The 24384-nt window shown below is 34.1% G+C and overlaps 2 protein-coding genes across 3 annotated transcripts in view; one reads left to right on the plus strand and one right to left on the minus strand.

The window, feature by feature from the left end:
- Nucleotides 1-24384, minus strand: part of MCU (mitochondrial calcium uniporter) — a 132176-nt gene that overhangs the window by 20920 nt on the left and 86872 nt on the right. Inside the window, exon 3 of one of the 2 annotated variants that reach the window (XM_090107397.1) lies at nucleotides 17013-17147. The exons of the other annotated variant lie outside the window; for it this stretch is intronic. Within the exon in view, the coding sequence (XP_089963523.1) occupies nucleotides 17013-17147 (135 nt within the window). The remainder of the gene's footprint in view (nucleotides 1-17012; nucleotides 17148-24384) is intronic. 2 annotated transcript variants of the gene reach the window in all.
- jv (javelin) overlaps nucleotides 20675-24384 on the plus strand; it is an 86619-nt gene continuing 82909 nt past the window's right edge. The window contains exon 1 of the mRNA XM_090107395.1: nucleotides 20675-20896. Within this exon, the coding sequence (XP_089963521.1) occupies nucleotides 20802-20896 (95 nt within the window). The 5' untranslated portion in view covers nucleotides 20675-20801. The remainder of the gene's footprint in view (nucleotides 20897-24384) is intronic.

Consider the following 24384-nt stretch of genomic DNA (forward strand, 5'->3'; position numbering starts at 1 on the left):
TAAAAATTAATAATTTAAATATAATTATGTTATTTATTTATTTAACTCTTTAACCCATAATAAATCTTCCCTTCCCTATAAGGTGCGCTTATATAATTCGTGTGAATATACTACATTTTTAAAAGTGAGGGTAGATGTATATTATTTTAAGTCAAACTAGACACCATTACAGTTAATCTAATATTGATTGTGTTCATTGGTTACATTTTTAAAAATCTTCGTGTTTTAATAATTCGATCACGAGGCGGGACTCAAAAGGTTAGTTCGTTGATAATTATTATTCCTTCATCATTTACATGTTGTTAGTAAAAATATACTTTGACTGTTAATACTTTTGTTCAGTATTTATCTGTATGATTATTGCTTGGTAATTAATATATTTTCATGTCGTATACCTAATTATAAACATAAGTGTGATGTGAAACTAGCTGGATTTATTTTTACACACTCATTCTTATATTTTGTGTTAATGTTAAAATAGTATTAATAGTGTAAATCATAATATTTTTTCAAAGTTAAAAATATTTCCTTTTTTCTGATGGTGTTGCCATCGAATTAAACCGCGCTGTCGTTTCGTTCACAAAAAGTCATGTTATTAGGACCGAATATGTAGCCGCCTCAACTTACGGAAACGAGAGTAACCTGCGTTGTCTGTTAGTTATTATATAGTCGAATTTAACGTTACATGGAAATTGGAATCTAAATATATGTATACCTACTTATATTAAATCTGTAGAGGTCAATTCTGCACATGAAATATATTTCCTAAATAACTATCATGAGGTGATTAGAGATCGACATCGACGTCAAAAATGTTTGTCCGTCTGTCTATCTGTATAACCGTTATAGAAACAAAAACTACTCGACGGATTTAAACGAAACTTGGTACAATTATTTTTCATATTCGTGAGCAGAGCAGCAACTCCATTTTTAAGCTTTCGTCGCGTGTGCGTTCTTAATGCGTGTATCTTAATGGTTAAAGCTACACAGAAATCAAGTATGAAAGAAATGTTCTCCATATTATATAAAAAATATCTCCCGACATCATAAATGTCTATCTTTTATGGTTGAGCTTAGCTTTCTGATTATATTTGTCTACTAGCTGTCCCCGCGACTTCGTTCGCGTGGAATAGTGACTATGGGACCTATGACCATGGGCTCAGGGTGGGGCAACAATAAAAAAATCATTTTTATTTTCATGCTCCCACTCCCGCGCCCACTCGCACTCCCACGCCATATGCCACGTTCAGTCCCAATCCCACGCCCACGCCCACTCCCCTTCACAATTAGTTCCTACCAGATCAAAGCCAGGGTAAGCGCCCCACCCAGCCCCACCGTGGCTACGCCCATGCTGAATTACTATTTAACATACAATTATTGAGTAAATACGTACAACCATACTGTACTGTTGTACTACCATAAATAATTAAAAGAATTGTTATTAAAATTTCTTACTAAACTGAGCTAAAAAACTTACGTACCAAATTATTAAAGAAAATCAAGAAATGAAATGCCTAACCTATACCAAATAGTTACTACATATTGTAATTAAAAATTATGATTAGTATATATGTAATATCGAAAACCAAAAAAGAAATGCCTAACTAATTCTACGTAAAATTTCTTTTAAATTATGTCATATTATTTTTTAGGAACCAGGGGGGGGGGAGAGGAGCAAATTCTATTTCCTTCCTTTCTTAAACGGATGTTTTTAATAATCTATGGTGTAGCCAGTAGCCACTGATCAGCTTAATCGATACTCAGTTTTTATCAAATCCAGAAACAAATCCAAATTAGATCTTTCCTGTCTCACGCACGTAACTAAAGGCTGAAGAGAGAGAGAGCACGTAACTAAACCGTTTAGACGAAGAAAAGTGTATAGAAAAAGGAATAAATAATTTCATAAACTTCCCGACGATCTTTAAAAATAAATTATAACTTTCATTTTTTCATTCCCACTTTTACCCCTATGTAGGTATAATAAGTGGATGAACCAATTTTGATACACTTTATCTAAGAACCAGCGTCGGAAAATATTCTGCCTAACAAAAAAAACCGCATCTAATTCGGTTTACCTGTTAGCCAGCTACGGTGCCATAGACAGACACACACACACACACAGAAATACATAGCGGTCAAACACATAACACCAGTCTTTTTGCGTCGGGGGTTAAAAATATAATACGACATAATTTAAAGGACATTTTATGTGGAAAATTTACCTATACACCAGGGTAGATAATTTTTGAAACAAAAAAAATCGCAGTAGGATGAAACCCATTAGAAAAGGATATGATAAAAATGTAAGGAAAAATAAATTACGGTCAATCGGAGTTCGGGAAGTGGGAGGGGGGGAGCTTTTAAGAGAAAAAAATGGTTTCTCTCGATTTCTCGATAATAATAACACCTGCTAATTTTTTTCTACATATTTTAATTGTACAGACATCACTTTTCCACAATTTTATTATATGTATTGATGATGATGATTGAGATTATAACACTCTTAGTCCGTTTTAATTTTTATTCACCCGCAAAAGTGCCACCTAAAAAATCTTTATATATCGAAATTCGAGCAAAGTTAAGAAAATGAGAAATAAGAGTTCTCAAGGATCGTTAGAGATAAGAGGCTTACTATTGACCGAAAACAACATGTGTTATGCCGAACCTGAAACCGCTTCACAACGAGAATTGCGGCTCACAGCTGACCGCGAACGGCATGTACTATCCTGTGAGACCGAAACCTTCACTGAGGGTATATATAACGTCTCACAGCTGATCGCAAATGGCATATTGTACTATCCCGTGAGACCGAAACCAGAAGCGTAGCGTGCCTTGGCGGGGCCCCGTATAAAAATTTGTTTGGGGGCCTTTAGGAAGGGTAAAGATTTCTCACAAAAGCGCACGTTGGGGGCCCCCTTGGTGCGGGGGCCCCGTATAATTGATACGGCAGATACGGCGGTAGCTACGCCCCTGACCGAAACCCTCACTGAGAGGGAATTACGTCTCACAGCTGATCACGATCGTCATATTTTATCTCGAGAATTCTGAAACTTTTACTCAATATGAAGACCGTTTGACAAATAATAGGGTGCACCATAATATTATTCGATCTCTCGAAGATGAACATGAGCATAAGCAATGACTAGAGTAGGGACGCGAATATTACCATTATTTGAGACAAGAACGATTAATAAGTTTGTTTAATGAAAGATTAAGAATTGAAACTATTGGTCTCTTTAAACGGACGAATAGCGAGAGGCCCGTCTTATTGCAGACAGATTTCGACATAGTCTTAATGACTTAGAGGTAAACATAGAAGATCAATCTACAAATTCGGTGGTGTGGTCCGACAAAATAATATAAAAGTGGGTTTGCTTATAACCTCACAATTGATTACAGATCATCTTCTGTATAGGCGATATTAACGTAGTATGTTCTTTTTGTAATGCTTTAAAGTGGAGTAAGGAGTCGGCTTTCGTTTAAAGATACGCCGGAACCTTTGAAATCACTACTTTTAAGTTTTAGAGGAACATGTGCAATCTAAACAGTTCTTAGACAATATTAGCTCTTATAGTATTGCGTTTTAAATGATCCTTTGGTGCTCAACAATTATAAGATGCTCCTTTCATTCTTACTTTTAAGATACAAGGTCAAGTTTATCATTTGATAGGATCCCTTTTGCCTGAAGGCCAACCTAAGTTTCTTTAAATATATTTTGTATTCGACTACGACGAATAATCGAATACAAGAAATCAATATTTCTCGAATTTAAAACTGAACTCATTTCACAATTTTAGAACATGTTAATTCATCAGGTTAATCCGTATATATGCGTTTTAAATCGACATTAGAAGCTTTTCCTCAAGATGGTGATATTAATATAAAATTGGTATAAATGCCGATAGACGGAAGTCTATCAGCACTCAGGAATTCCCTGAGCGTGTTATAACGCCCAGGCCGCAGTATTACAATTTTTCCTACAGTAGGGCGACGAATGTATTTTCGCATAGCAACGGAGGGGAACTCGTGGGGGGTAAAGTGACGCGGGCCACGTACCACAAACATGTTTAGTTTGTGGTACCGAGCGCGAAAGAAAGTCATCGTGTTTTTAGTAAAGTTACTATGTAAACTAACGTAATTTATTACTTAGGTACATATTCTATAATGGTGCGCTCAAACTGTTAATCTACATTTAATTTAGATTATTATTTTAATTACTAAGAAATGTAGAATTTAAATCACATTCATTCATGTTTTCCTCAGATATTCGATGTCTATGATTTTCGATGATTTTAAGATTTTCTTATCAGAGTATTCAATTTTAATGTAGTTAAATTTTATAAGAGACAATTAAGAACATTCAAAAATAAAGTGTCACGTATTTTTTTTAAACGACGAATGACGAAAAACGACCGAATCGCGGACGAAGTCGCGGGCAACAGCTAGTTACAGATAAACTCGTAGTCAAAAACCCCGGTGCGTGAGACCGGGGTCACCAACGCTGTAAGTCAAATTCACGTCACCAATGGCGGGTTAAACTACATTAATATTTATGATTAATTTTGTATGAAAATACTGAACGTTACCGCAAGGAGTGCACGAATTCTTCATTTTTATATTTTCTTTCTAAACAAAGAACTGTTCTGTTCATTTCATTTTCATATTTTTCTTATTCACGAACAATAAAGCTAATTATCTAAAAACAAAAGAATGATAAACTCACTTCATTATCTTCAGACTACTGAAATATATTTTACACTGTAATATAAAATTGTTTAAGAGCTTTCATATTCATACCAATGAAAATAAAAATATTGCAATAGTTATTAGACGTTGAGTTTCTCCCTTTATTTGCACTCTTCCATTGATTATTGTTATGCATGCCTAATTAGTTAATTTTAATTTATATCTAGAATAGGTAATAGGGTTAATTGTTCTCACGATAAACAAAAGCTATATTCAACTCCAAATGCTTTTAGTTGCAACAAATTCAACCAACACACAACAACACACCACTATCTAATAACCTATAAAGTTCAAGAATGATTTGAATACCATTCAAGCTTTTTAATTATAAATTTTTAAATAATAGAAAAAATTCGCCCACCTCGTGATCGATTTTTTCTATTCTACCGAATATTTTCCACAGAACCTCATAACTTCCAAAGGAAAATTAAATTACTCATATTATTATATCTTTAACTATCATAGATCAACATCAACCTTGTTTCATATCTATCTTTTGCACAGACGCACTGATTGTCTTCACTTTCTTAATAACTATCATTCCGATCATTTATATCATACATAGTATTTATCGAGTTGTTATTTATTCGACTTCTGATTTTATCGAATACATTCATGGTAATGAAGAAAACTTGTGTTTGCGTGAAAGTGTGATGGAGGCATGATTATTTAGTACATTCTATAAGCTTTGTTTTTTTTTAAACAAAGACAAAATATAAAATATAAAATAAATATCTAGTACGGGACCATTGTTTTGTGTATTTCATAATTGTATGGTTGTAAAATAAAGATATCTTTATTTTTTCTTTTTATTTTAAAGAAGACGTGGAATTATTGAAAGAATTGGCAAAATTATGTAGGTAAAAAAGAATTTACTTACAAAAGCAAACCTAACGTCCTTCAGTGTGGAATTTTATATTTTAAAATAATTCAGCTATGCGATATTATACGGCAATTTCATCGGTCATTTTTTCGAACCAAATCGCCGCTGAAATTTCTGTACCGGTAAATTGAAATTCGTAGAACATTTTTGACTTCACATTTTACTTAGAGCAATCATAAATCAAATTTCCAAGAAAAATACCAGAGCCAGTACACGTATAAGGATGTTTAACAAGATTCTGAGCTCAAAACTAACACACATGCATCATTTTAACTTTAAATTTGAACAAAGCGTGAATAAGAGTTACTTATATATGCATTAACGTCATTACAACGGAATCTAATAACGATTTGTTCATCAAACTGACCAATATATACTTAATCGTAATTTATTTCGCAATTGTTAAGTGTAAATCGATTAGCATGTAAATAGATTCATTATTGGCACTTTCCAATATACGTTTGGCAATAAATTGTAGTCACATCTAAACGTTGCAAGCAGTACATTACGACCGTTACTAACATGTCAGCAAAACATTTGAAATACGCATGCAAATAGGGGAAAAATACCAAGATGTCAATATAGATTAAGGAAAAAACACTTTCAATGTTTGATGTATGTGTTTAAGAGTAACTTACGTATTCCATCTTCGTTTCTATACGTGTTTTATGTAATTTTATGGGTAGCTTATGAAAGTAGAATTATAGAACTGAACTAAGTTTGTAAGGTTAGTTGGTTGATTTAACGCGCTAATATAGGGAACTAGGGGTTAGGTTTAAAAAATTATTTCAGTTTTAGCTAACCCATTTATACGTTAAGAACAATACGAGCGTAACAACGTGGGTAAAACCGCGGGGCACAGGTAGTGGAATTATATGTAAACAAAAGTTACTTAAGTTTCGAAACCCATTATGTGCCAATTTATACTTGATACTGTATACATGTTTAATAACCAATTTTACCGTACAATTTTTCCATCGCTATCGAGGGTGAGGTCTTACAAAGTGCTCACAGTGACAACAAAGCCTGCACCCAACCAAGCGTAGACTTGACTTTTATTCGGCAATGTTTGTCGTTTGCTGTTATTGAAACATTTTTGAATCTTCAACTTAAAAAAAGTGCAAGCGAAGAATGTATTCAATAGCTATGTGCAATTTATATGCTATGATATTTTGTTAATATTAAGGTTCAAAGTTCGCAAAAACATATATGTATAAAGGCATTCCATTAAATAATTTTTAGACAATGAAAATTTGAATTATTAAGCTATATTTAATATTCTTATAAATAATAAATATAACTATCAGATAGGCGCGCGAAAATTCCGCAAAAACGTAAATATAATGCATAAATTATCATAAATGCATTCCATTTATTTGTAGACATTGAAAAACATACAAAATTGCAACCGTACCTTGTGATACATTTCTAGAACGCATTTACTACACGCTTGCTAATGTTTGTATTAAAAAATAATTTGCCCCAACTAGTCAAGTAACCATGAAATCAATCGATGTCAACATTCATGTTTTTAATTAGCTATGAAACGTTTAAAATTCCTTTGATGTATTTAACGGCATACTTTTCCGACATTGTGCAAAATACTTCAAAAACGTTCAAATAAAATAAGAGAAAATTCTAATTAGTATAGCCTTATAATTATTTGTAAATAAATAAAAATATTACAATTCTCCAGTCAGTAATCTTAATAAAAGAATATCAAGAAATCCGAGTAGGGCATGTAGATAGCGTAAATAATGTATGTAACTCATTCCGACCTATTACATTGTCGTCAAGCTATAAGTGATTACGCGTCAAAACATATTTGAATACCAAATATCCATAACTAGTTGTTGCACACAACTTCACCCGGTCTCAATAAATTTTCATTGTACAAACTTTCATCCCCTATTTTTTAGCTTAGGGGTATAATTGTACAATTTTTCATCTCCTATTCTATGTCTTTGGGGGTAAATTTTTCAAAATCCGTAGCGGATGTCTACATCCTAATATTAATTATTAGCTATCTACCATGTCTTTCAGTAGTTTAGGGTCTACGTTGATAGATCAGTCAGCCACTTTTGCATTTCATATACAAAGCTGGCATTAATCGAACATTCAACCTGATTACAGCATAAAGATATCGAATCTCAACAGCTTCATACAAATAGCAATACATTATAAGATAATGCGACGGTATAACCACTCGGGGCGGGAAATCTCGTCACCTAATAGCCCTTAACACTAACGACCCTATGTAGCCTTGCTAACCACATCTTATACTGACTTACGGAGGATTAACCCATTGACCACCGTAAGGCCCGATCGGGGCGCGACACAATAGATTTTCTATTGTGTCTGTGATTCCGAGGACTGATGGATTAAACTGCAAATGTAATCAGGGACAATCACTTACTTGGGTTTAGTTGTAATATATTGAATTATGTAGCTTTTTACACCGGTAGAGCTTCTAAACTTTTGCAGTCTAATAGGAGAAAATTCCCTTTTCTCGTTACTATAAGAAGTATATTTCTAGTAGTAGTAACAGACATTTGACTTTTCTTTAAATTACGGCTAAATACGGCTTTTATTTAAATAGCTTTATCCAAAATGTGTATATTATTCTATCTCAAACTTAATGAAGCATTCTATCCGAGATAGAAATTCATTCAAAATTAAAATTTAAATATTCACACAGAAACCATTCTTTGAAAGTCAATTTGTTTTTTTTAATGATCCCCTTAGGAAAAATAAGGGTGGAAACAACTATAGACATTTTCTATCGAATTTTCCGCTCATTGTCTGTCATTTGCGGCGGAAATAAAGCCTCGCTGGATTCGCTTTCAAAGAGAACCTTTTAATGATGCAACACGCCATACATTTTATATCTATCTAAGGGCTGGTGGACTTTTTACAAGAAAAAGAATAATAAATTAGTTTTACCTGACGAACTAGATAAACATTGAAAGCTGAATACAATGTTTTATGTGACAAATAAGAGTTAATATAAAAAATCATACGAAACCTACAACTTCACAATGTTACAGGAGTTATATATTTATTAAATAAAGTAAAAAAATATCAAAATGTAATTTTAATAGACGTAGAGTAACCTTCTACACATCGCAATATATCATTGTTACGAAAGAAAATAAATATATTCGATAAGCAATAATACGTGTAACAACATAATACTTTCCATATATTCTTCGTCTACGGGTTTCGATCCCATTCTTATATAATATTCATGAAGTCATGTTATGCGCTCGATCAAACTCAAAGTTATAGGAGATATTTGAAGGTCAGTGCTTTTTTTTAAGCCTTGTCCACATCGTTAGGCTTTAATTAATTATTATTATTGGAACACTTATATTTATATGCAATGTAAATCCTTACTTATTAGTTTCTCAATATTACATTTTTGTATATGTAAGTGTGCATTGGAAATAGATGTATTTTCTTTCTTTCAATGTTTATCATACCTTTTATTTTTAATACTATAATTAAAAATGAGATCCTAGAGACATTAGAAATCAAAAAAGTAGATACTTACGTATATTTTAATTAAGCATGTAGGACTTGTATCGGAAAATATTGTACATCGTAAAGTTTTAATTAATTCACACGAATTGCTTTGCTAATTAATTATCTACTCAGAAACTTTTTAAAGTGTTACTAAGAAAACGGCCGAAATAATAACAGACAAAAAACAATATCCCAGCATTGCACACACGGCTCTCTTATCAGGATTGTTAAAACAAACCCTTCATAACCAGTGACTTTTTGTTTATCAAAGGTTCGCTTGACAAATTCCGACGTTTAGTTAAAACGCAAGCACGCTATTTGCATACGAAAATCACATCTAAATATTTATATGAATCACATTCAAACTTGTCCGCTGAACGAAATTTACATTTAAATTTTGTACTGAAAAGCAATTGCCGCTGAATTTAGTTTGATAGAAATATAATTATATATAAGTACGTATAATAAATTCTCATTTGTGGTTCTGTACTAAATAATAAAAATGAATCGCTAAATGTGTTGGTATGCTCAAAACTCAAGAACGGCTGAACCGATTTCGTTAATTATTTTTTTATAAAATTCCTTGAAGTACAAGGCTGGTTCTTATGGAGAGAAAACGTAAACCTTTACCACGGGCTAACCCGGGACGGATCGCTAGTTTTGTATAAATTTAAGCACTGACAGACGTACAGAGGAACAAGCTATTTTTTGCAAAATCTTTGAGGGAATAACTGACGGTAATGTAAATTTCTATACAACGGAGCAATACAATCAGAGCCACAATCAGAAATCTTGACGTGATGTAATCCCAAAACCAATATCAAAGCTACTACTAACCGTATAATTTATGTAGAGTAGATACGTCAATGCATTAATTAGTCGCAATATATTCCAAGATAAACAACTTGACAACCGAACATAACCACAGTAATCAAATTTCAGTAAACACAAACATGTTATTAAAATTACAACTGCATCCATACTAATATTATAAATGCGAAAGTAACTCTGTCTGTCTGTCTGTTACTCAATCACGCCTTAACTACTGAACCAATTTGCATGAAATTTGGTATAGAGATATTTTGATACCCGAGAAAGGACATAGGCTACTTTTTATCCCGGGAAATAGGATAGGTTTTATCCCGGAAATCCCATGGGAACGGGAACTATGCGGGTTTTTCTTTGACTGCGCGGGCGAAGCTGCGGGTGGAAAGCTAGTACTAAATAAATTTAATTTCTAATTAATCAGCACGTAATACCAACATATATGAACGATCAGCATCTTCAGCCTATTATCGTAAATTTTTTACATCTATTTTTCATTATCATCTTTTACGATGTTATTATGGTGATCCTTTACCGCGCATAGTATTGGTCATTTGAACAATTTTATAGGTTATGAATACTCTGAATTAAACATCATCCAATCAGTCGTTAAAGACTTTCACATTAAATAAACAATAGTAGGATAATATTACAAGGATAAACAAGCGGAAGGAAAAAACATAAAATAAGAGGCGTGCTTAATGTTCTTTCCACGCAATCATTCAACCCGCCCTACAACCTGCATGGAGAAATTACAGGTATTCAATAATGTTAAGGGTCATCACATAGTGACTAGCGATTGCGATTTGTTAAAAAGCAACTAAAAAATAAAGTGTTAGTGTTAATATAAAAACAAACATGTTTCTCTTCTAGATATTAATCAACCTAAACTATTTAAAAACAAATATATAAACTGTGTGATATTGCACTAATTAAACGATAGTTAAAAAAAAAATATCAATCACGAAGCTGTGGAGGTTTTATATAACAACATAATCACGAAGAATCACACAAGAATATTTACTGAAATCTTCCAAGAACATAACCATCCTTACAAATACATGTCAGGTTTCGCTTTTCACCATACTATGCCTATGGCTTTCCAAAGGTACAACTTAAACGGATTCCATCAACCTTTATTGAGATGGAGTAAGAGAGGACGCGGAAATATTTGTGTTTAAAGCCACAAATGTGGGTCGCGAAGCTATTTCGCTATAAGTGATCGCTTTATAGGGCAAATAGGTCTGATAATCGGGCATTTTATTTAACGATAGGGATCAATTCTGGTTGTTAGACACAATATTGTGTGGTGTCGGATTGACGTTTGGAGTGTCGGTGTAGCTCTCAGTTATTTAAAATTTTAAAAATAGTTTACTTACTTAAATATACGTTAAATGTGAACAGTTTTTAAAAACACTTCAAGGCGCGTGTACCACAGTGATATTGTATCAACGTACTAAGTTTTAAGTGCCAAGTTAAACAATAAACATTTACAGCTGACGATCAGCTGTTAGCCATACTGGACACAGGTACCCGCTAACTAAAAAAGTGAACATAATACAACAACAAATACTTTTCATGCGAGAATTATCTGTTATATTGCTAAGTAAAACTACATAAGAACAAATATATTGTCCGATATTATTTACTTTGTTAAGTTTTGTAACCAATAGAGGAGATTACAATTTTGAATATAATAATTTCCATAATATAAAGCACTGCTATTAACATCCGCGCCATCTTGCGGTAACATCAAGATTTACCAGGATATTATCAATTTATAATAACATGGCCAATAAGTGCTCCACTTGTGGTAAATTTTACGCGGCAACAGATGGCGCTAAATGTATGAAATGTAATACATTATATCATAGACAATGTCATAATATAAGTCCGCATACAAAACTCAATTCTAATTGGCAATGCAAATCATGCTTAAATAAGATAACTAAAATAACACAAGATACGGATGCCGACGTATTTGTGGATGTGTGTAACGCCGATTTGGGAAAAGAAACACCCACACTTGCGCGCGAGATTCAACTTTTGCGCGCGGAATTGTCCGCATTTCGGGAGGAAATGAGCCGCCTTACTAAAGTCGTTGGCGATTTTAGCTCACGGTTGGACGGAGTGGAGGAGAGGGTGAGACTGTTGGAGGATTGCAACACGGCGAAAAAAGATGCGACTGAAGAATTAGAAAACCTAAAAAGACAACTTAATGAAAATGAGCAAGCGCATCTTTTAAATGATCTGGAAATTTCGGGAGTTCCCGATTTTACTGGTGAAAACACTATGCACACCGTTGTTACACTTGCGCAAAAGCTGGGTGTAAAACTCGAAGAACGGGATGTGATGTGTGCTTACCGTGTAGGCGTGAAACGTGACCGCGCATCGAGTATTGACAGCCCGCCCGGCACTAGCGCTTCGCGGGCGCGCCCGCGCCCTATTGTGGTGCGTCTCGTGCGCCGCAGTGTGCGCGATCAGCTGCTGCAGTCGGCGCGCGTGCGGCGCGGGGCCGATACGTCAGGCATGGATATACCGGAACAGCCGCGCAGATTTTATGTTAACGAACGCCTTACGTCATTAAATCGTCACCTATTTTATCTAGCAAGAGAGGAAGCGAATGCAAAAAAATGGCGTTTTATATGGACCCGCGGTGGACGTATCTTTGCCAGACGTGACGCTAAGTCATCTTCTCATTTGATACGCTCAGAAGCAGATCTGCGTCAGGTTTTTGGTTGCTGAACCATTTAGCAATCATTGTTGAATGCTATATCCTATCCGAAATTATTATGAAACATCCATACTATTTGAACATAATATTATGTATACTATTTTCAAACCTAAAGTCATTACACATTTTTGTTAAGTTTTTTAAAACAATGTATAATAACATATTGTACTGTAGAATTTTGAATCGTTCTTATAAAGACATAGGGGCTAATATTACAGATGTTAAATTTATGACTTTGAAACCTTTATTTAATAAATATAAAATTGGTGTAAGACCTTGTCACCTTATATTATATAATTTTATTTCAATTGCAATAATTGTATCCGTCATGCTACATGCAAATAATACTTGTTACGCTCGGAATGTATTGTGTTATAATTATATAAAATATTACATTGTGGAATTTATATGTGTGGTTGGGTGGCTCGATTTTTTAAAACAATATATGCTTATAATTATTTATATTTCAATTAAACTCATATGTCCATTTCATTGTTATAATATACCCATAATATATTATTTAAAATTACTAGATTTATTATATATGTTTATTTTTTATTATATGATTATTTCAAATATTAGGGTAAAATATATACGAAGAATTTATAATTTTACAGCCAAATGATCAGAAACAAATTTTTAAAAATTGGTTTGCTAAATCCGGGTTCGTTGGGAACGAAACACGATGAGTTGATTGCAGCGGTGGAACGTCACGCCGTGGACATTTTGGCTCTCAACGAAACCTGGCTACGAGAGGGAGAAGAGGGACGTGCTCCTCGCATACCCGGCTATCGCCTTAAACATGTTCCGCGCCCGCCCAGTATTCGTAATCGAGGTGGTGGGGTAGGCTTTTATGTGGTGCGCGGGTTGTCGTTTAGCATACTGTCATGCCCTCCACACCCACAAGTAGAACAAATGTGGATTAAATTAACAATACGAGGTAAGTCTATCGCCATTGGTACTGCATATCGCCCGCCATGGTTGGACTGTGACACATTTTTAGATGCAGTCTCAGACTCACTGAGCACATTTGTGTGGTGCGATTACATAGTCCTCTTAGGAGATTTTAACATTAATTTAAAACAAAATTCAATAAGTTCTAATAAATTCAAACAATTTATTCAGGCCGCGAATCTTACCCAGCACGTTACTGAGGCAACTCATTTTGTTAATGATAGTGAAACATTGATAGATTTAGTTTGCACTAACGCTCCAATCTCGCACATACAAGTAGATCACGTAGAACCTCTTAGCAACCACGCCTTTATTGTTTGCGACGTGAATATTCGAAAGCAAAAATTTGGTTCGAGATGGGTTACCTACAGACCGATTAAAGACATTGATTTGGAAGAATTCAATGATTGCCTGACTAGAATAAATTTAGATTTTATATTTAATTTAGACGATGTTAATGAAATGGTAAAATATATGACAAACTTTTTAATAGTACTTTTTGACAATTATGCCCCACTTAAGACAACAAAAATTAAGGAAAAGAATTATCCGTGGATCACATATAATATAAAACTTATGATGGCGCGCCGAAATGAAGCTCAGGTTAAGGCGAAGAGATATGCTCGATACAAACCTTACTATAATGATCTGAAAAAATATGTTAAGTCCGCAATACTGCGAGAAAAGGATGCCTATTTTAATAAATATGTTAACTGCAACATCGATAAACCTAAAATATTATGGAAACACATAAAGAATCAAGTACATATTAAGCCGGAAAAAGAGATGTCGTTACCTGCGCACATAAATAATCCGGATCTAATTAATGCACATTTCATGAACATACCAGGAAACAACAATATATCACAATACCTGATAAATTACTATGAAACGGAACGTTTTAGCCATAATGTGTTTAATTTCGCTCCCATACGTGAATCTGACACTGTTAAAGCCCTTAAAGCTCTTGAGTCCAATGCCATTGGAGTCGATGGATTATCCTTAGAGATGATTAAACTTGCTCAGTCGCTCATAGTGCCAGCCCTGACTCATTTGGTGAACAAGTCTTTTGATACCAGTATTTTTCCGGACCTTTGGCAAGAGGCTATAGTCAGACCGTTAAAAAAAGTGCCTAATCCACAGGGAATCAAAGATCTCCGCCCCATTAGTATCTTACCTTGTTTTTCCAAGGTAATCGAAAAAATTGTTCACTCACAACTTTCTGGTTTCCTCGAATCTAAAAACATTCTTCCACATCGACAATCAGGCTTTAGAAAAGGTAGGAGTACTACAACCGCTCTACTGGATGTAGTGGACAATATATTGGAAGCTCAGGATGATGGTAAGTGCAGCATTTTGGTCTTGTTGGACTATTCCAGAGCATTTGACACCATAAATATTGAACTTCTTTTAGCTAAATTAATTTACTACGGTTTAAATGACCCAGTTGTTCATTGGTTCAGGAGTTATCTTAGTAAGCGATGTCAAAGTGTGGCTGTAGAAGATGATGATGGCAAGATTTGCTATTCGCAACCTGTAGGTCTTAAGCGAGGAATTCCTCAGGGTACGATATTGGGCCCTTTACTTTTTATCCTCTACACCGCTGATATAATTAACAATATACATCATTGTAAATACCACCTTTACGCAGATGATATTCAGCTGTATATCTCATTTACGCCTCAGGAAAAGCTTACAGCCATCGAAAAACTAAATTCCGATCTCACCCGCATAGCTACATGGTCTGAAGAAAATGCCTTAGTTTTAAATCCTTCTAAAACTAAATTCATGGTTCTGGGGTCTCAACATCACATCAAAACTATTGAGCAAACGATTCCTCCAATATACGTAAATGGAGAGACGATAGAGCGGGTGAAAGAGGCTCGCAATCTCGGCATCGTCTTCGACGAGTCACTGCGGTTTGAAAAACATATTAACCAAACAATTTCCAATTGTTACTACCGGCTGAAAGTTCTCTACCGTATCAGAAACCATTTGTCGACCAAGCTCAGAACTAGACTATGTGATGCCTTAGTGTTGTCCAAATTTAACTATGGGGACGCGTTGTATGGAGATCGAATACTCGCGCGTTCAAAGAAAGCTATACAACGAGTACAAAATGCGTGCGCCCGCTTTTGCTGGGATGTGCCCCCCCGATCCCATATAACGCCATACCTGAACAACGCCAGGATTTTAAACATGCAAAATCGTCGAAGGCTGCATTTTGCCGTTCTGCTGTTTGCAGTCATACGGTCTAATGTACCTTCATACCTTTTCGAAAAATTATCCTGGTTGGGAAATTCGGACACGGTATACAGAACGAGGGCGTCTTTATTTGGTTTAGCTGTGCCTCGACACCACACCATGGCATTCAGAGGTGCCTTTAAATATCGAGCAACTAAATGTTGGAACAATTTGCCTCCACCATTACGAAATAAAAGCAGTTTGCCGAGCTTTCGTAATGGATTCAAAAAACTTATAATACAGCAACAAATCAGCCAACCTTAGTTGCTCTTTAATAAAATAAAAAAAATATCTATATATATAACTATGTATATAAAAATAAGGCAATATTATCTTAGTCTATTTATTTTTACTTTATCTGTTATTTTATTATTTTTATCAGTGTGTTGAATTTTTTACCTTAGAATAGTATTAGCATATGATATATAAGTAAATAGTATATTTAAATATTCTTATGTATACGCATATAATGGATGTATATTTTAAAATGTGTATTTAGATTTATAATTTATTAATTAATTTTAAGTAATTTATAATTTTGTAGCACCTATCACTGCAAACGTCAGTTGCGATATGGGAACCACTGAAAATCAGTGCTGCGGCTCTAAAGCCACAGATTTCCTGAGTGGTATCCCTATCCAACACACATATATTCAACCACACAATACCTTTGACCTATTGTTGTATAATGTAAATGGCATGCATACTTCTTTTTATTGTAATTTTCATATTGTTTTTGTTCGATGCATGTTACTTTGTTGTTTTTTCTTTGTATGTTTTATTTCTTTTATTTTTGTGTGTTGGATTAAATGTTTTTTCTTTCTTTCTTTCTATTGTACGTTGTCCCACATTTATACAGCTTATTTAAGGATACATTTCTTCAAACAGCAATGTTTTATAGCAGTGTTAGTTTTGCGATATGGGGACGACATTTAAACAGGATTACCATGACGTCTTAAATCCGTATTAATACCAGTATGGGAAACTGCCAGTGCTATATAGGTGGTCTAGCGCTATTACTTTCCCACGATGGAATTAATACTGCTTTAAGACACCATAGTAGCCAGGCGTGTTATCTATTGGTAAGCATCACACGCCAACCTTTGGCAGATTTACTGGGGATGCGTTGCGTAGGAGCTAGAGTGGAAGATTGACGTCTTTGCTGCTCCCAGTCTCCGATCTTCTGCGGTAAGGTGCTTTCCCGGTCAGCACCCCCCTCTTGTTTGCTTTTGCCATCTGTTGAAATATATCTTCTTGTATGGAGATAGATGACTTGGACAATGGACATGTATGTATGTATATATAAATTTTCATGTGTTTCATGTCTATAGTTACTCGTTATTTTCATATAAAAGAAAGTTACAATTCTTATAAAACAACAAAACAATGTGTAACATACGAATTAAGAGAAACGTAGTCTTTAGTAATAAATATCGATCACGGACACTGAAGTCTATAATAATAATCATTCTTGATACGCAATAAGTTTCAGATCTCCTTTTGAAGGCAAACTTTGGAATGATATTTACTCTCGTAACTCGTAATATTTCCAACCGCCGAAATACAATCCATTGTTAATACTGTAAAGTCTCTAATAATTCTTGATTATACAGTGTGTCCGGACATGACATACCGATATTTGAAGGGGCTATTCTCCAGGTATTTTTATCGACAATTCAACCCCTCTACAGTCCCCTACCTCACCCCCCTCAAAATGGCAAACCTATCAATTCGGATAGTGAATTTATGAAAATTGTAATAACTTCGAAAGTGAGTGTCACAAAATACTAAATTTGGTTTTATTTGAACAATAACAAGTTATTCTAGGGACCACTTAACAAATTTAATTGTTATGAGTGATGAAACATCTTTAAAAAATTCGAAAACCATTTTGAGGGGGGTGAGGTAGGGGACTGTAGAGGGGTTGAATTGTCGATAAAAATACCTGGAGAATAGCCCCTTCAAATATCGGTATGTCATGTCCGGACACACTGTATATTTCCTTCAGAAGACTATGACCATTGAATCCTATATTAGATCGAGTACTAGGTATAACATTTTTCACACATTTATCCCAGCGAAATGTCATCTTCTTTTATTCTCAAACATAAAACCTGCATAACAATTTAATAAAGCCTTTCGTGACAAAGCTCATCGGATATTCTGGAAAAGTCCAAAAATTGGACGGAAAGTTCAAGCTTAGCTCGAATATTGTCTAAAAATACGAACTCAATTTCATCGTATTCCCGTGCAATGCTGAACGTTTGGGCGTGCACAAATATTTACGTTAGCGCAAAGTTAATAGTACAAACATGTCTAAGTATTCAATCTGATATCACTACAAATTAATTGCGCGTGCATAGCATAATAGCCTTTATATCTAGTAAACAAGTATTGGAACAGAAATGGTGTCTTTATACTTATGTATCTATATAAAAAGTGTAGTATTTGTTTAGTTATGCAAATTTGTCTTTTAATTCACATATATTACCAATAAATACAACTATTCAAAATTTTTCATTATTAATTTCCACTTGTGAAATATAAAGCGCGTTTAAAATATATCAAATAGCACAAGCGAAATCTCTAAAAGCCGTCAACAAAGCAAGAGCTTATTTCACTTTAAAAGTCTAGAATTTGCAGTGCATAAATCTCAGGCGTATTACTAAGTTGTGGGGACACCTGTCTATGAAAAAATTTATAGTCACTTTATACCTAGGGAGTTCCGAATAAACGACCACTACACTGAATTGTTTCTCGAAATAAGCGACGCTTTTAAAACCAACATTACATTGTTTATTTTTTAAGCTCTCTATTATTTTTCTATATAAATTTATGGTCGTGGAACTGATAAGATACATTACATATTTGTATTCTATAAATTATTGATAACCAAGGAAAAAGGACCGTCATCTATAATCATGGGGAAATATAAATACTGCTGAATGAATCTCGGATTGTGTGGTCCCTTTCTTAATAAATTGTGTTATTACTTATTTCACAATAAATGTATCATAAGAACTTAAATATTTATTTATTAAATTACACTCCTTCTAAAAGAATTGCTCATATCATAGATTAATATTTGAGTACATATTACCGCTCTAACTACCGTTTATACTTTTTATTAATCGAACATGCTATTTACAATTACAAGATATTGGTCAATCTTTATCTTAAAGATTACCATCCATAAGTTCACGTAGCGAATTTTAACAGTAACAACATTACTGTTTAATTATCTATCTCTCTCTAACACATTACATTTCTACAAGAGAGAAAGTGACAGTGCAAGCGTTATATATCCGGGGCAAATCTCCGAAGCGAATCGAAATGTGCAATATTCTTTCACTGTGTTAAGATTTACTGACAAATTATACCAATTATTTATGAAAATATTTCGCAAGAGACAGAATTCTCTAGAATTTTAATACTTTCTTATGACGAAAGTTTGATGTAATTTTGACTTAACTTTCTCATACACGTTTCTATCGATCTTAATTAACACTAAAAACTAGTCTTACAAAATTAAAAAATTACACAACTTATTCTCCCCTTTTCTTAAAAAAATGTCACGTGTTGTTAATATACCTTCGTCCATTACCTAGCACACCTTCCTCGGATTTAATAAAGCCCTGATTTCGTGAGTCTTTTCTCTTATATATTTCACGTCCAAACAAACAAAGAGCTGATAAAGTATGTTTACATTGCAATTTATAACTAGCTTCACGCTCACAGGTGGACATTAACTATTCTTTATTTATTTTACTTAAAATATATGTGTATTTTACACAATATGCTAGAAAATATTACGTACGTAGAGTCAGCTTTGCTTGAGATTTGCTTAGCGAGTGAGGAAATCTTTTCTGAGATTGCCTGCTTAAAGTACACGAAACAATGTTTCGCTCCTTGTACTCAAATACTGTTTGAATAAATAAAATTTGGATAAAGGCGTGACTTCCTTATAATTTTCAGTGATTTTTAAATTATATAACTGCACAAGTATATAAATAGACATTTTCACATTAATTATATGTAATTAAACCGCAAAAAATAACCGTTTTACTTTAAGCTTTATGTGTTATTGTGAATTATTTCTTGTGAATATTATCACATTAATCATAAAGGCATTATTATAACTATTATACCGAACCTATTATTACACTACAGCCCTATTTTTGTTATTAAAAACACAAAAACCACATACCTTAATCGCTAGTTTATCTTATATTGTTGTGTAAACTTTCGAAGTATTTAAAGAGCAGATTCTAGGCTATTAGCGAGGACACTTGACTGTCGCTTGCTGTACGTTTTTCATTGAGAAAGCAGCCGCTTTGTAATTACTAGAAACGAGAGCGAAGCGATTTTTAAAGTCGCGATGCGCAACGATTAGCGCACATTATGTGTTTGTAATTTATAAGCAAACGCGATTTAATTGATCTACTAGGTATAAATAATAATTAATCTTTAATAATAAAAGAAAAATATATTTAATTTAAGAAAAAATTTACAATTAAGTAATTCAAAGTGCTGGTCATGTAACTAACAAAACATAAAATAAATAAACCTTTTTATAAACCTATACACTACCATGGAGTTATATTAAAACTAGTTGTAAAAATGGATTCAATATTTCTAAGAACACTCCTATATATATGTATCTTCATATCGCACACTATCCCAAATCCAGTCCGCCAAATTAGTTTCAATTAAGGCGAATTCCCCCGCAATTAGCTCGCGTACGGCTGCGCTTGCGACGCTACGCTTCACATGCCCATACGCGCGGGCACGATACGGTACCCCACACGGTACCTGACGGTCCCATAAAGTGCCCCACGGTACCCCAAGGTGCCCTGCGGTGAGTGAGTGAGTGCAGTGTTATGGGGCAGGATGGGGGCAGGACATAGCGCCGATGGGGACGCGGGGGCATACGCCAGCGACCCGCCAGCCTCTGAACGGAAGAAGGGACATAGCAGACGCCGCAGGTTAGTGGATGGTGTGAAATGGACGATATATTGATGAGTGATCATGTGATTCATGGTTGCGAAAAGATTGAGAAATAGAGCTAAACCTTGATTGTTTACGTTATGTTTACATGAGTCAATTTGAATCTTAATACATTTTAAGTCACAACAAAATGCGCTATATTCCTTAGACAGAACTAAAGATAATAGAGAAAATTTATATTTAATGCTTAATATATTTTATTCTCGTATAAAGTATAACTATGTATTAGATAAGAGTGAGTAATTTAAAAACAAAAAATATACCTATTACAACTTGTCATTTAATATTTCATCTTTCGTTAGTCTTAATTATCTAGTGTCCAAGGTTATTAATGTGTCGAAAGCACAGTCATCTAATTGTCCTCAATAAAGCCTTCTAATTTAGCCACGTTAGAGATATTTTACCTCGGGAGGTTTATAATTTAAATAATACATTAATATCATATGCATTGTTCCCCTTTGCTACACGAAAGCCATTCTCAAACCACACACAATTTTCGTAGCACACACTCGTATTATAAAATTACAAAATTAAACACAAGCCGAAACGACTACTACATTATGTAGACTCAAAGGGCGCTACGAACGCTCGTAGCCTCTCGTAGGCTTTCAAGTTCGAGGGCTATTCACCAGAAGGAAAACATTTAGCCGACATAAAAGACATTAAGATAATAGCCCTTAACAACGTCGGTACAAGGGTTTTTTAATACGAGGAAATAAACAGAAATAATTATAAGCCAACGACCTTTTCAATGTATCTTGAGAAGTACTCTGCAAATTAGAGCCTTGTAAGAGGTACTCTGTGAAATTAAACAGGACTTTGTAATTTTATAATTTATTTTCGTAATAATATTATTTTACTACCCTACTTAACATTGTAACATAATGTGTAATATTATCAAGTCTTGTATAAACGAATGCAATATTATAAAATATATAGTAAAGAAATTGTGTATCTTTGCATGCGTTTAGTTGGAGAGTACAAAAGTCATGAGTTGTTAATAATACAAAACTAATTAATACTATCACTTAAAAATATGATACTAGTATCAGAAAATTTGCACAAAGCTCTATTATGTAACCTACAAAATGTTCCATTTCACTGTCGTATACCAAAATAAATTATATTGCATTACAATTGTACTTATTATTATTTAAATACATCAAAACTCATCAAAAATACCTCGACGTAAACTGCAATTAGTGTAAAGAAAAGAAAACAACAAATAAGAGCGCACATTTTACGCGACTATGCTTATTATATAAAAAAAAATGTGTGCGTGTACTAGAGTACACACGTAAGAAGTGAAACTTCTTTATGTCCTTATTTTTCAAAAAATAATTTACTATATACAATATTAAAGAAATACGTTAGTCACACGCTCGTCGCTACCTACTTAAATATTTACACCGGCCGCTGCTGCAACTCGCTCGCTTCGCTCGCTCGGCTCGTGCGGTAGTTCAAAAGTTAACCTAAGATGCTCGTCGCTTCGCTCCTCGCTACCTATTTACATATTTACACCGGCTGCTGCTGCAACTCGCTCGCTTCGCTCGCTCGGCTCGTGCGGTAGTTCAAAAGTTAACCTAAGATGCTCGTCGCTTCGCTCCTCGCTACCTATTTGAATATTTACGCCGGCCACTGCCGCGACTCGCTCGCTTCGCTCGCTTGGCTCGTGCGGTAGTTCAAAAGTTAACCTAAGATGCTCGTCGCTTCGCTCCTCGCTACCTATTTAAATATTTACACCGGCCGCTGCTGCAACTCGCTCGCTTCGCTCGCTCGGCTCGTGCGGTAGTTCAAAAGTTAACCTAAGATGCTCGTCGCTTCGCTCCTCGCTACCTATTTAAATATTTACACCGGCCGCTGCTGCAACTCGCTCGCTTCGCTCGCTCGGCTCGTGCGGTAGTTCAAAAGTTAACCTAAGATGCTCGTCGCTTCGCTCCTCGCTACCTATTTGAATATTTACGCCGGCCACTGCCGTTTTCAGCTTATAAAGGATTTCGACTTAGGCGGATTTTGATTGGACAGAGAGTTTGAGGTTTATTCTTATAAATTTTGAATTCATAAAATTATAATTGAACACCTGACACCAATCAAGCAAACACGTGTTTACGTGAGTCATAGATTTATTATCGTATACTCCTAAAATGTTTTCTAAGAAACAATAGTGTACTTACATTGTCGGCACGTTCTTAAAGTCGGTAACTTATTTTTGTTCGAACAATAGAGGTAATAAATTCCTAATGATCAAGTTGTAAAGGTTGTAAAATAAAAAATATTCTATATTAAAACGTATATATAATATGTGCGTCATTAATTTCTGACTGTTTCGAAATTTGGTGCAAAATAAAATAGTGTGTAAATAAAATTTGTAAAAAATCAATAAAATAAAACAATTGAGTAAAGATCTATAGGCATATTATGTATGTATTTATACAAGATATGTATATTATATATTTATACAGGGAACTTCTCAACGTGTTATCTATGAAATTATACTTTTACTCAATTGTTTAATTTTATTTACACACTGTTTTATTTTGCACCAAATCTCGAAACAGTCAGAAATTAATGACGCACATAGTACATAATATATACATATTAAGACAGAGGTTAAGCTTAAATAACTTGAAAAATAAATAACATGATCACGCCCACGTGTTGGTGTTTTAAAAAATTCAATCAAAAACTGAGGTTAACTTTAAATACAATTTTAGAAAAATAAATACCACAATCAACATTCAAGTATTAGAAAAAATTGATACCATAATTCCACCCACGTGTTAGTGTATTGAAAAATACAATCAAAAAGTGAGGTTAATCATAAATAACTTAGAAAAATAAATACCATTATTACACCTAAGTAACTATTAGAAAAATAGATATAATTACTTATTTACTTTTTTTAGAAATTCACTGGAATTAGAATTAAAACAAACCCTTTGATTTTGCTGATCACTTTAATATAACATGTATATAGTCACGAGTACGGCGTAACGCAAAAATGTAACGCGCGCGGCGTAACGCAATAAATGTAACGCGCGCGGCGTAACGCAAAAAATGTCTCACAAAATTTTTGTCCACCCCCGATAAAGAAGTTTCACTTCAAAAAACATACGACAAATAATATTCAGCTTTCTTCAATACTTTGTTTTCTCAAGATGTCTGCTATGGTATATGAATAATAGGAATGTTAATAACTGTCTGTACTCGGTACAGTTATCGATCAAGCATTCAATGAGCCAATATTAATTAGGTATACAAGAACAATGCTGACCGTATAAATGTTACGGACGTTGACTGGAGTCATGTTTATGATTATTCTTAAAAAAAACATAGATCTGTCTAAGACTAAGACATGATAGAAATACCAATCAAAGATAGTAAAATGAATAGAAAGAACCAAGTAAAATGATGAAAAAGGAATACTAAAAGAGATAAATATGTAATAATGTTAATTCTGTTGGAC

This window comes from Colias eurytheme, chromosome 11, assembly GCF_061535395.1.
Source record: "Colias eurytheme isolate Ceu_HAF_F1 chromosome 11, ilColEury1 Martin Lab GWU primary, whole genome shotgun sequence".
Classification (NCBI taxonomy): Eukaryota; Metazoa; Arthropoda; class Insecta; order Lepidoptera; family Pieridae; genus Colias; species Colias eurytheme.